We start from the raw sequence: 14,518 nt of genomic DNA, 5'->3' as shown, positions 1-14,518 counted from the left end.
AAATAACTAATAGCAGACAGTTCAGATGTGTTTGGTCACTACTTCTCAAATACCTCATGAATCTGTCTGTAAGTGTCAGATAAACCAAAGTTTGGAAGAAGAAAATTGGTTTTGCTTGTAATTTGTGTGTAATGAAAAAGTAGTGGTGAAGTAAAGAAGCAGTCTAGCAGCCTTAAAAGTCCTGGGGTTTCATTCATATCACCATGTCAGACTTTCCTGTTGAGGTCTACAAAAAGACTGCACAGCACAAGTTGTATTTTGTGAGGAGGAGCCGTTATTCATGTGCTGTTCTGTGGGGCTGTTCCATCTGTTTCCTTAGAAACTGTGTGGAGTTTGTGTGTGGGCTTTCAGAGGAAGTGATCTAGAGCAGCCCTGGAAATCGGGTTGCTTGACCTTTCTTCCCTCCCCCATTCTTTTCCCTGTTGACTGCACTAGAAAAATGTCTTTTGGTGGCCGTTATGTACCTTATAAAAAGCATCTTCTAATGAGTTGGACTGAATGGGAGGGCTGACAAAATCTTCACTTTGTTTCAGAAATGTGTTAGAGACCATGGTGGAGTCATGCCCACAATTAATTGAATATCAAAGACTGGTACTTCAAAGAAATGTTTGTGAAGTCTGCATGTGATTTCTTGGGGGACAAAAAGCACGTTTTTCTTGAACATCTGCCTAAATCTAGTCTAGTAAACATTAGTTTGTTGCAGTTCTGGAGGTCTTGCAAAGTTCACAGATATGACTTAAAAATAAGCAGTTCCTGCGAGGGCGGGTGGTGGAAGTGGGGGGGAAGAAAAGGAAGAAAAAAAAAAGAAAACAAAACCTGAAAAAAACTGTAATCATGATTCAAGTGACATAATTGCTGGTGTGACAATGTTAAAGAAACACCTAATTTTGGGAAGAAGGCAGGCACGATAATGTGAACCTCTTAGCAGCTTGGGATGTGAATTTTCTACACTTTGGAAGGTCAGTGTCACAGTGATAAAACATTACTAGTAAATAATGTTGTTAAGATTTGATGTACTCCATAAGTTACCCTAGATGTTTCGGGGGAGTGTGGGGTTTTGTTTTGTTTTTCTTCATGTAAAATTCATAAATTAGCTTTCCTCTTTGTGAGAATGTTTCTTATGTGCAAGGTTTTCTTTCTGCTTAGTCAGTTGACAGTGCTCCATCTGGGCCCTGAAGCCTAGGATAAAGATGCTCTGCATGATCCTATCATATCACTGTCTTGAGGGTGATACGTAGGTTATTATAGCCTCTTCTTATAGTTCACTTTGTGCTCTTATTTGCACCAGCTGGTTGTTGCCACAACAAAGTTGTGCTCTTAGCATATCGAAAGGGTTGGAGGAAAATGCAGGCTAAAACTTGTAGTGTACTCAAAATTTATTGTTCTTGCTAAAATTAACAGCAAACTGATTGATCTGTCATGCTCTTGGGAACAAAAATATCTGGCTCTCTGAGTTGAAATATCATGCTGGAAAAGGGCATAATAAATTTCTGACTTATGAAACTCCTTTTGAGTCTTGTCTGGGTAGCTGAGGTTAAGGAATGTCGTGAGTAAATTTTAATGTTGGTGAGAGAAAGCTTGTAACTAGTGATGAAAACCATAGGAATTGGAAACGAGACTTTTGTATTTGTAATGTGCGACAAAAGCCTGTGACCTAAGTGTATTCCTGCTTGCTCTCATACCTTCAGTGTATTAGGTGTGAGGTTTTTTTCCTTCTGCTTTCTGTATGCAGGTTCTATCAGGCAGGGGATATAAAAGGGAGTGCATATGCTGGCACTGTGAAGTTAACTGTTGCTGGTTGTTTGTTAGGTCATTGGAAAAAACGAACCCAACAGGCAATAGCTGACAATGTGATTTCCAGTGGCAGAAATGTACAGAGTATCAATATAAGGAAATAATGGAGTATCTTTGCTTTTTGTGCTGTTCTTCAGACTGCTCTGCAATGACTACAGCAAGATACAGGCCTACCTGGGACTTGGTACTTGACCCGTTAGTGTCCTGTAAGCTCTGCCTTGGTGAATACCCCGTGGAGCAGATGACAACAATAGCACAATGCCAATGCATCTTCTGTACCCTGGTGAGTTTGTGTTCTTTATTACACGTGAAAAACAGGATGGTTTTAACTGCATAAATACTGTTTCTTCTGGGTAGGATTCACCCTGAAGTATTGCTCTTGCAGTGGAAATGGTGTTGTGTACATGACACAAATACTGGCAAGTAAACCTTCATTTTCCTGTAATAAAAAAAAATAAATTACTTAGCACTTTAATATACTGCATGGTTATCTCCTTACCAAGGTTATTCACACTTTTCCTTTTATCTGTCAGTGGCTTGGATTTGGGGGTGGTTTTGTGGTTGGTTGGGTTTTTGTTGGGTGCTTAGGTGGGGTTTTTTTCTGTTGGGATTTTGGTGGGTCTTTGTTTGTTTTGGTTTTTTTTTAATTTTAGAAGAGAATAGAACCTTTCAATTGAAAGGGATCATTTCAACTGAACTATCTGTGGTCCAAGTCCCTGGTCCTGGGCACTTCATGGCTCATCAAAAGCTAAAGCATGGTATTAAAGGCATTGTCCAAATACCTCTTAAATACTGACAGGCTTGGTGCAGCAACCACCTCTCTAGGAAGCCTGTTCGTGTTTGGTCACCCTCTCTGTAAAGACATGCTTCCTGATGTCCAGTCTGAATCTTCCCTGGTGCATCTTTGAACCATTCCCATGTCTCTTGTCAATGGATACTAAGGAGAAGAGCTCAGCACCTCCCTTTCTACTTTCCTTCCTCAAGAAGCTTTAGAGAGCAGTGAGGTTGCCCCTCAGTCTCATTCTCTCCAAACTAGACAAACCTAAGGTTCTCAGCTGCTCCTCACAGGACACCCCTTCCAGCCTTTCTGCCAGCTTTGTTGTCCTCTGGAGATGTATCCGAGGACCTTCACATACATCTTAAATGGTGAAGCCCAGGACTCCACCCAGTGCTGAAGGTGAGGCTGCACCAACTGAACAGTGGGACAATCGCCTGTTTTGACCAACTGGCAATGCTGTGTTTGGTGATCCTGTGATGGGCTTTGCCCTCCTGACTGCCGGGGCACTGCTGACTCATGTGGAGCCTGCTGTCACCCAGCACCCCCATAACGCAGCGTTTGGTGCTCGAGGCACCAACTCTGGCGTGCCCCAGGTCAGAGTCAGTCCAGATGCGTTACCTCCACGCATCGCTGAAGCGGCTTCGGAATCAGGAAAGGTGCTGCTGGCTGACCTAGCTCGATGGCCTCTCGGCAGAGGAAACACAGCAGGAACTGATGGTATCAGCTCACCTTAGCTTGGAGACAAAGGAAGAGAGAGGCTGTTCTGGTCTGGCTCCTAACAGGTTTATTGTTAGAAGTTTTGCAACCCGAACGAACTCGGAAGGCTGGAATCCGATGTGATGGGAATGATGGGATTGTGATGGGATGGCTCCTCGGAGCCTTGTCCTCAGTTTTATAGGGAATTTGAAAATCCCGGTGAAAGGGGAAAACAACCAATGAGGTACAAGCCAGGGGGAGGATACAATTTAACAAGAGCCATATCCAGGAGTGGGGGTGGAACCGAGAGGCGGGAGTTATAACAGAGAACCAGTGAACAACCGAGTAACCGGGAATTTTCCAGAACCGGGGGAGGCGGCTTGGACCCGGGCACCGCCCAGGGGGTGCGGCTTAGGCTTCTGAGCCGCCCCTCGACCCACCCCCTGAGTCTGCCTCTTCGGGAAACTCCGTCCGGGGAGGGGCTGGGATTGACTGGCATCTCGCTGCCCCAGCCCTGCAGGGGGCTGGGTCACCCCAACACCCCCAGATCCTTGTCTGCTGGACTGCTCTCCAGGCACTCCTCTCCTAATTCGTACTTGTGCCTGGTGTTACTCAATGCCAGGTACAGAATCTGGCAATTCAACTTGTTAGATTTAATCATTTCCCTGCTCCAATTCATCTAGATCCCTCTGCAAGGCATCTTGTCCCTCAAAAGAATCAGCAGCAGTTCCCAGTTTCATATCATCATCAGACTTGCTAATGGTGCATTCATCTCTTGCGTCCAAACAGTTGATAAACGTATTGAACACAACTGACATTAGAACTGAGCTCTGAGGAACAGTGCTGGTGGCTGGTTGCCAGATAAATGTAGTCCCATTCGCTACAACCCTTGGAGCCCAGTTTTTCACTGAGTTCATCTCACAGCTGGACAGCTCATGCAGAAGAATGCTGAGAGCGTCAGTAACAGAAGTTGTACTAAAATACAGAGGAAGTACATCCACTGCCTAATTCTTAGTTCAGGGTGGGTGACCTTGTCATAGAAGGTTATGAAACTAGTTAAACAGACTTTCTTTTTATAATCCCATGTTGACAGTGCCTGATGATTGCATTGTTCTTTAAATGCCTTTTAAAAGTACTCAGCATAGCCATGCACATGCTTGTAACTAGAAAAGTATTTAATGTATTACAGATTCTAATTTCGCTATATCATAATTAGTCACATAACAGGTTCACATTACTGTATTGTACAAATGCTTACCTGGAATAACAAGAATCTTGTCAGTTAAGTACAAGACACTGCGGAGCATAAGTGTAGTATTTGACAAAGAACATCATCATCACAGTTAATGGATATTGTTAATTTAGGAACAGAGGAAACTACTAGTAAGTTTTCATCCCTAATACTGAATTTAAATTAAAATTTTAGTTCATTTAATTTTGCAATGGGCGCACTTACACCAAAAACCTTGTAATGATGGTTCAGCAGAGGAAAAATTGGAGTATTATCAGTAAGACTATAACTTCTGGAATACATGATGCTCAGACTTTAATTTCCCAAGGGTTTATGATATGGTATTACAGACTTGGACATGGGTTTGGGTGACTTTTTTTTTAATTTGAAAGTCATTTCCAGCAAAGTTTTCTGGGTATGTGTTTTTAGTATTTTAGATCAAGGATTTTAGTTAGTATATTTTATTTTTCTTCATGGAAATACTACCATTTTTTAATAGATTTTATTTTTCCTGGTGGTTATTGAAGATAGGAGGCAGCCAATGGAACAAGGTAGATCAACTGTGAAAAAAGTGTTTGCTCAAGCATGCAAAAGCATATAAAATAATAGACTTCATGCAAACTGTTCTCTAGTGTTCTAGTACTTACAGCTGAGTGTTGTTTCTCCCTGTTGCTTGAATGCAGAGAATATTTAAATGCCAGTTTTCAGTAACATTTCCATGGCAGCAGAAAGACTGTGTTACCAAATACACTTTTTTTCATGTTCGCTTTGTTCCTTCTGATGTTTACTGCTGTCCCTGATCTTCTGCTTCTTGGTAGGATGTGGTTGCTGACTCTTCCTGCTGTTTTGAAAGATACAACCGGTTACAGACACCAGATCTGTAACCTTTACCGATAACCTGTTCTTAGCAGCTGACATAGTAATCTGACTGGTGACACGGAATTTGTGTTTTGAACTCGGTTCAGGTGGAATCATCAGCCACTTTTACTACTTGTATTTGATTGTCTTGAATAGTTCTTTCAACTTTATCCTGTTTAAAGAAATTAGTAGTAGTTCGTCTGCCTCTTGTTTGCCACTTAGAAGCTTTACTACGGTGACATATGAGCGCCCTGAAAAAATTATCTATCTTCAAGCTTTCCTGTGAATTAACAGGAAATACTACCCTTACTTTCTTTGATGATGGTGAGGGCAGTATTAAGAATCAATCCCAGTAAATGCAAGAGGCAATAGCTGTAAACCTGTTACAGCCCAGGCCTTCATCTGAAACCCAAGGCCATCATCTCTATCTTTTGGCCAGCCTGAAGGTTGATAAATTGCTGAGGAAAATACTCCCATGAGTCTGGCAAGATTGTTTGGCCTATTGACAGTTGTTAAGGAAGAGTGTGACAGCTGTACGCAGAATCCTCCACTGGTGTTCCTCCAGCGACAATTTCCAGAAACACCAGGGACACAGCATATGAACTGTGCTTTGTAAATGGCCAAATCAAAGTTGTTTGAAATCAACAAGAAAAAGGAGTAGCCTTTTGACTCAAGATTTTGCATGGAGTTATGTACAGTAGACCCAGTTCTTCTCTGCTTGGTTATTGTTTGACCACTGTGTAATTCTGTTCTGGCTTCCGTTTTGTAAATGAACAGACATAACTGATCGCCTTTCCAGGAATATAAGCAAAAAAGAAAAAGGGATGTCCATACAAATGTGAATACTACTTTTGCTACAGCTTTTACCACTAGCTCTAGCCCTTCTGTCTAAATCACAGCAAGCTGAAACAACATGAGTATGTATTACAAAGAGACCTTTCAAGTGCAGTACTACCGGTATGTTGGCAGTATTTGGATCAATATACTGGTCTCTCAATCCTATATTTTTGTCTGCAAGTCTTCACCCTTTATAATCATAGAAGTGCTGTAGTAAAGATTCCATGAAGGATTGTCTCTTCCTGACACTTGTACAGTGGTTCAGCATTGCTATTCAGAAAGATAGAATGGGGACACTGTTTCCATTTGCTTTCTGGCAGAGCTGTGCATGGATTAAATAGAGCAGACTGCCACTCCTCTGCTGATAAGGCATAGGCACTACAATTTCCCATAGTATTATTTTGCCAGTTAGTACAATACTCCATTATTGTTTTTATCATTATGATCATTAATGCCCAGGAAATGCTGTGGGCTCAAGTTTTGTATATCTCATCCATTAGGAATGTTATAAGAATGTATTTTCTCTGGTACCTCAAGCAAATCTGTTCTTGGATTGCTTGAGGTACCAGAGGAACAAAAGTCTAAAGAGCAGAGAGGAAAACAAGATACCTGCTTTTAGCTTTTTGTTTGTTTTCCTGAGTAGTATCAAGGGACAAACCAGTATCTCTCTTTTTACAATCATGTTAACAATAGGACCAATCCTAAGCGTGCTTGTGTAATTTTTGGACCAAAATGCCTAAATATAATTTCATTAAATTATTTTTCCCCACTTAAGTAGCACACAATACATAGCTAGTAATCTTAAATTTTTAGATAGTCACTTAGGAGTTGCTTGCCTCAGAAGAAGTAATTGATTTTGCATTTTTTTCTTCAGAAAGCTTTACATTTAGAGAAGGAAAAGGAAAGTAAAGGAGAGAACACCATTTTTTAAATTTTTTTTTTGGCATTTTTTGCTGCACTAATTTTTTTCACTTACGACTTAGCCTTGGTTTTTTTAAGGGGATCATGGGAGATAAGCAGGGAGCAATTTTATCCAATTCCTGTCTGAAATTCTGATTATTTTGTAATCTATGATGAAATTCTCACGTGTCTTAAAAGACAATGTTCCTTTGATGTGTTACCAATTGTATGTGTGCTGAAGTTACAACAGCTTTTTTCCAGTTGATATTCTTGCATGGAAGTCAAGCAGTTAGTTGCTTGAATTTGTTCTGGTTCAGGATTTACATGTACATCTGTGTACATAAATACTGTATAATTTATATATATATATATAACACACAGATGTGTCAATGTGTTGCAAGTACAGTGATGCCACTATTGCTCAAGACAGGCTAAGCTCCTTTTGACCTCACATTAGGTTGTTCAGTTCCCTTCAGATGTTATGCAGTACTGATCATTCTGGTACCAGCGGATTCATTGCTTACTTTTCTCAAATTTAAAACTAAAATCTGTCAAGTAGGTAGTCCAAGCAAGCAAATGTCTTGAAGAAATATGAAGCATGACAGAAAACCTGTCTTTGATGAAAAATTTTGATTACTCCTCTGTAGTCTTCCTTCTTACTGATTGTCTCGGTTTTGAAAGACAGGTGTCTGCTAAGGAAGGCAGAGGCCCCCCTTGAAGTGGCAGATATAACCCCTTTTCCCTCCAAGTTATTATATTTTGAAATCAAGGGCCTTTAGGCAAAGATGTGGGAAATAGGAATAACAGTTCTTTACTATATATATATATGTATATAACCAGTCCAACAAAACAACAACAACTATGGCAGTAACAGCAATCACAAACCCAGTCCCAGCCTTCTCGGCTGTCAGGCCCTTTCCCCTCGGGTGCAGTTCCGCTCGCAGCCGGCAGGGGCGCTGGCGGCTCCCGGTGAGCAGGGCAGGTGCGATGGTTCCCCCGCGGCTGCAGGGGGAGCTCCGGGGCGAGCTTGGGAAACCCGCGGCTCTGGTGCCCTGGGATCCCGGGAAGGATGGAACAAAGGCTTCACAAACCCCTGGGCAGTTGATCCCGGGCTCTCAGGAACAGCAGGCTGGAATGGCAGGGACGGACACAAATCCCGGGTGGCAGGCGAGATGTATCCAGATGGGAGAACCCCACGGAGGCCCAGGAAGGCAGGGTGAGCAGGGCTACAGCGTAGCGAAAGCTCGAAGCAGCAGCGGGGCAGGGCAGCCACAGCCTGGTCTCCAGCAGGGCAGGGAAAGCGGCTTTTGGGGTCCCGGCGTTGCTTCCAGCAGGAAGAAAGAACGGCCAAAAAGAAAGCAGCAGCAGCTCCTTTCTCTGCAGCTTCTCTCTCCGGACGCTCAGAGCGAACTGTCCCCACACCCAGGTGTAGACAAAAGAGTAGCCAGGCCCGCCCCACTCCCCTTTTTGTCTTTCTTAAGTACAGCTATTTGTCCCCTAGCAACATGCATATGGGAGAAAATTCCTTTAACAGGAAAACCTAAGACTAAACTAAAACCCCAACATTATCCACCCCGAATTTTTTCCCATGCTAACATGTTACATGAAACTTAACTTTTTTTTTAACCATATAAATCTATGCATTACCCAAATTATATACAAATATACATGCTGATATTGATACAAGTACAGAGCCATGGGTAGTTCACCCTAAAACAAGGTCCTCTTGAGGTAAGCATCGGGTCTCTCCATCCTTTTGCATCACCCACCAGGTGCAACCTGGTCCCTGAGCAAAAACAACCCCACGGATGGGTTTGTCTTTGCTCAAGGCAGACTTTACCCAAACAGTTTTTCCAAGCATACCTCTCATGTGCACCACTGGAACCTTATCTCCATCTGTTGTTTGTAGGGGTTCGGATTGGGCAGGGCCTGCTCGGCTGGTGGAACCTCGAGTGTTAACTAACCAGGTGGCTCTTGCTAAATGCATCTCCCAGTTTTTGAAAGTCCCCCCACCCAGTGCCTTCAAGGTGGTTTTAAGCAGTCCATTACACTGCTCAACCTTCCCAGCTGCTGGTGCATGGTAAAGGATGTGGTACACCCACTCAATGCCATGTTCTCTAGCCCAGGTGTTTATAAGGCTGTTCTTGAAATGAGTCCCATTGTCAGACTCGATTCTCTCAGGGGTGCCATGCCTCCAAAGGACTTGCTTTTCCAGGCCCAGGATGGTGTTCCGGGCAGTAGCATGAGGCACAGGGTAGGTCTCCAGCCACCCAGTGGTGGCTTCTACCATTGTGAGCACATAGCGCTTGCCTTGGCGGGTTTGAGGCAGTGTGATGTAATCAATCTGCCAGGCCTCCCCATACTTGTATTTGGACCATCGCCCGCCATACCACAGAGGCTTCACCCGCTTGGCCTGCTTGATCGCAGCGCATGTCTCACAGTCATGGATAACCTGGGAGATACTGTCCATAGTTAGATCCACCCCTCGGTCTCGTGCCCACTTATAGGTGGCATCTCTGCCCTGATGGCCTGAGGCATCATGGGCCCATCGAGCTAGGAACAGTTCTCCTTTATGTTGCCAATCCAAGTCTATCTGGGACACCTCTATTTTCGCAGCCTGATCTACCTGTTTGTTGTTACGATGTTCTTCATTAGCCCGGCTCTTGGGGATGTGAGCATCTACATGACGGACCTTCACGGATAGCTTCTCTACCTGAGTGGCAATGTCTTTCCACTCTTCAGCAGCCCAGATTGGTTTTCCTCTGCGCTGCCAGTTTGCCTTCTTCCACCTTTCCAGCCAACCCCACAGAGCATTGGCTACCATCCATGAATCGGTGTAGAGGTAGAGCTTTGGCCACTTCTCTCTTTCAGCTATGTCCAGAGCTAATTGGACAGCTTTGAGCTCAGCAAATTGGCTCGATCCACCTTCTCCTTCAATGGCCTGTGCAACTTGTCGTGTGGGGCTCCATACAGCGGCTTTCCATTTCCCGCTAGCGCCTACAATTCGGCAGGAACCATCAGTGAAGAGGGCGTATTGTCTTTCACTCTCTGGTAGCTCGTTATATGGTGGGGCTTCTTCGGCACGTGTCACCTGCTCCTCTTCTTCTTCAGAAGATAACCCAAAAGTCTCACCTTCTGGCCAGTTTGTAATTATTTCCAAGATCCCAGGGCGACTTGGGTTTCCAATTCGGGCGCGCTGCGTGATGAGGGCAATCCATTTGCTCCAAGTAGCGTCGGTGGCGTGATGCGTGGAGGGAACCTTTCCTTTGAACATCCACCCCAGCACCGGTAGTCGGGGTGCCAGGAGGAGTTGTGCCTCTGTGCCGATTACTTCTGAGGCAGCCTGGACTCCTTCATAAGCTGCCAGGATTTCCTTCTCGGTGGGAGTGTAGTTGGCTTCAGATCCTCTGTAGCTTCGGCTCCAGAATCCCAGTGGTCGGCCCCGAGTCTCACCAGGCACCTTCTGCCAGAGGCTCCAGGACAGACCATTGTTCCCGGCTGCAGAGTAGAGCACGTTCTTCACCTCTGGTCCTGTCCTGACTGGGCCAAGGGCTACGGCGTGAGCAATTTCCTGTTTGATCTGGGCGAAGGCTTGCTGCTGTTCAGGGCCCCAGTGGAAATCATTCTTCTTGCGGGTAACCAGGTAGAGAGGACTCACGATCTGGCTGTACTCGGGAATGTGCATCCTCCAGAAACCTATAGCACCTAGGAAAGCTTGTGTTTCCTTCTTGTTGGTCGGCGGAGACATTGCTGTGATCTTATTGATGACCTCAGTGGGAATCTGACGTCGTCCATCTTGCCACTTTACTCCCAGGAACTGGATCTCTCGGGCAGGTCCCTTGACCTTGCTCTTCTTGATGGCAAAACCAGCTTGCAGGAGAATTTGAATTATTCTCTCTCCTTTCTCAAACACTTCGGTTGCAGTGTTCCCCCACACAATGATGTCATCAATGTACTGCAGATGTTCTGGAGCCTCACTCTTTTCTAGTGCAGTCTAGATCAGTCCATGACAGATGGTGGGACTGTGCTTCCACCCCTGGGGCAGTCGGTTCCAGGTGTACTGCACGCCCCTCCAGGTGAAGGCAAACTGAGGCCTGCACTCTGCTGCCAGAGGAATGGAGAAGAATGCATTGGCAATGTCAATAGTGGCGTACCACTTTGCTGCTTTGGACTCCAGCTCGTACTGGAGCTCCAACATGTCTGGCACGGCAGCGCTCAACGGTGGAGTCACTTCATTCAGGGCACGATAGTCCACAGTCAATCTCCATTCCCCGTCAGACTTGCGCACAGGCCAGATGGGGCTGTTGAAGGGTGAGTGGGTCTTGTTGACCACCCCTTGACTCTCCAGCTCGCGGATCATCTTGTGGATGGGGATCACAGCATCTCGATTTGTCCGATACTGCCGGCGGTGCACTGTCGAGGTGGCAATTGGCACTCGTTGCTCTTCCACTTTCAGGAGCCCAACTGCAGAAGGATTCTCAGATAGTCCGGGCAGGGTGTTCAATTGCCTAATGCCCTCTGCCTCCACAGCAGCAATCCCAAATGCCCACCTGAGTCCTTTTGGGTCTTTGTAGTAGCCATTCCGGAGGAAGTCTATGCCCAGAATACACGGGGCCTCTGGGCCGGTCACAATCGGATGCTTTTGCCACTCCTTCCCAGTCAGGCTCACCTCAGCTTCCAAAAGGGTCAACTGCTGTGATCCCCCGGTCACCCCAGCGATGGATACAGGTTCTGCCCCCACATGTCCCGATGGCATTAAAGTACACTGTGCCCCAGTATCAACCAATGCATCATATTTTTGTGGCTCTGATGTGCCAGGCCATCGGATCCACACCGTCCAGAAAACTCGGTTCTCCCGTGCCTCTTCCTGGCTAGAGGCAGGGCCCCTCTAGCCCTGGTTATCGTTCTTTCCCTGGGCGTACATGCTCGAGGTACCTTCAAGGGGATCCGATATATCATCCTCCCTTCTGTAATACCTGGCAGCTCGGTCACGGGAGGCTGAAGCTACCTTCACCTTAGCGGAACCCCCTCGGTTAGTGCCTCCCTCCTTGAGTTCACGCACCTGCGCTGCCAGGGCAGAGGTGGGTTTCCCATCCCACCTTCTCATGTCTTCCCCATGCTCACACAGGAAAAACCACAGCTCAGCTCGTGGGGTGTACCCTCTCTCTCTAGCAGGGGGACGACGGGCTCTGACTTGGGGGCCTGTGACTCGCACTGGTGCCACACTGACCCTCCTCATCTCCTCCCTCATCTCCTCCCTCATCTCCTCCCTCATTTCCTTCCTCATCTCCTTCATGTCCTCTTTGAGGTCCTGGACCACAGCAGAGACATGAGCTTTCAGCGGGCCATTGATCATGCTGTCATAATGCCTGAGCCTGTTGGCAACGGAGCCCACTGTTTCTCGGGTATTGTCAGCATCAATCGTTGCAATGAAGGTGGTGTATTGCGATGGCCCTAGCCTTGCCAGGTTCCACATCATCTGTCCTGTGCACTTGACCTTATCGGGGTCATTATCATGCTGTCCATCCTTCCCAAAGAGTACCTCTAATATTGCCACCTCTCTTAGCTGTTGGATCCCTTGCTCGAGTGTCTTCCACTGCATTCTATGATGATACTCCTGCATTCTTTCTTTGTGAATGAACCTTTCTCTCACACTCATTAAGAGCCGCTCCCAGAGAGAGAGAGGCCCTGGCTCCCTCACAAATATCTGGTCCACACCTGGGTCCTGGGTCAACGATCCCAGATACCTTGCCTCACCACTATCCAGTTGCACACTTGTGCCCATAAGGTCCCAAACCCGAAGCAGCCAGGTGGTATAAGGCTCACGCCCCCTTCGCACAATGTCGTTTCGCATAGCACGGAGACTGTCGTGCGACAGGGACTCGGTGATGACTTCTGGCTCTGGCTCTCCTGCTGGTTGTGAGGGCCCTGGTTGCCCATCATCATTAACTGGTCGTACTGATTTGGTCTTATACTTCCTCCTTTGCACAGGGGCGACTGCTGCTGGCTGTGGTTGTCTTTGTGGTTCAGCTGAAGCCTGGACGGTTGTAACATCCGTGGGTTCCACTGCTGCACCATCGGACTCACCCTCTTTGGGGCAGGGAGAGGGTTTTTCACTAGCTGAGGAGGTGTATTCCCTTAGCAATTGGCATATCTCCTGGCGCACCTGGCCCATCTCCTGGCATATCTCCTGGCGCACCTGACCCATCTCCTGGCATATCCCCTGGCGCACCTGACCCATCTCCTGGCATATCCCCTGGCGCACCTGACCCATCTCTTGGCACATCTCCTGCATCCCTTTTGCCAGTACCCCCACCCAGTTTGGGTAGTCCATTTCTGAGGTGGACTGTTGGGCGGTATCAGTCTGTGGGGCGGGATCTCTAGTGTCTGGGGCTGTGGCAGGCTCTGGCTCTGGGGTAGGATCTCTAGTGTCTGGGGCCGTGTCAGGCTCTGGGGCAGGATCAGGCTCTGGGGTAGGAACTCTACTCTCTGGGGCCATGTCAGGTTCTGGGGCAGGATCTCTAGTCTCTGGGGCTGGTGTCCGGGTAGATATCCAAGCCAATCTCAACTTATCCTTGAATGCTAAATAGAGTAGGCCTATCAGCAGCAGATGGTTAGTATTCAGAGGGAATTTAAACCCTTCGAAAATTGATGGGGTGGGCCCAAAGAACTGGTTGAGGGGTTGGGAGAAAACTTCCCCTGGTGTCATTTCCTCACAGAAGGTACCATTGTTAACATAACCCCAAAAACATGTGCTCAGTGTGTGATAGCTGTTTATCCATGTGCCCACATTCCGGAGGAAGTTAAAAACCCATGAATTCCTCACCTTCTCGACCCATAACGCAAGCTGGATAACAGCAATGGTAGCCTTAGTCAGAGGACCCATATTCAAGTAAGGAGCTGCAAAGGGGAAGAATATAGCCACGGCTACATGCCACCCAAACCAGGGTAAACTAGACCACATAGTGCTGCCTAACAAGGTTCCAATATCCAGCACACAAAATAAAGTTATCGAGGAACTGTTATTCCTTTTTCACCTCTATCTCTTAATGCCCTCAGGCCCCACGTTGGGCGCCAAGATCTGTCTCGGTTTTGAAAGACAGGTGTCTGCTAAGGAAGGCAGAGGCCCCCCTTGAAGTGGCAGATATAACCCCTTTTCCCTCCAAGTTATTATATTTTGAAATCAAGGGCCTTTAGGCAAAGATGTGGGAAATAGGAATAACAGTTCTTTACTATATATATATATGTATATAACCAGTCCAACAAAACAACAACAACTATGGCAGTAACAGCAATCACAAACCCAGTCCCAGCCTTCTCGGCTGTCAGGCCCTTTCCCCTCGGGTGCAGTTCCGCTCGCAGCCGGCAGGGGCGCTGGCGGCTCCCGGTGAGCAGGGCAGGTGCGATGGTTCCCCCGCGGCTGC

At 46.5% G+C, this 14,518-nt stretch overlaps 1 protein-coding gene across 2 annotated transcripts in view; it reads left to right on the top strand.

The window, feature by feature from the left end:
- Positions 1-14,518, top strand: part of RNF144A (ring finger protein 144A) — a 72,804-nt gene that overhangs the window by 35,225 nt on the left and 23,061 nt on the right. For both annotated transcript variants that reach the window (XM_048296904.1, XM_048296905.1), the window contains exon 3: positions 1,932-2,077. In XM_048296904.1, the coding sequence (XP_048152861.1) occupies positions 1,943-2,077 (135 nt within the window). In that variant the 5' untranslated portion in view covers positions 1,932-1,942. The remainder of the gene's footprint in view (positions 1-1,931; positions 2,078-14,518) is intronic.

The sequence above is a fragment of the Corvus hawaiiensis genome, chromosome 3 (genome assembly GCF_020740725.1).
Source record: "Corvus hawaiiensis isolate bCorHaw1 chromosome 3, bCorHaw1.pri.cur, whole genome shotgun sequence".
Lineage (NCBI taxonomy): Eukaryota > Metazoa > Chordata > Aves > Passeriformes > Corvidae > Corvus > Corvus hawaiiensis.
This window is presented reverse-complemented; position numbering and strand designations above follow the sequence as displayed.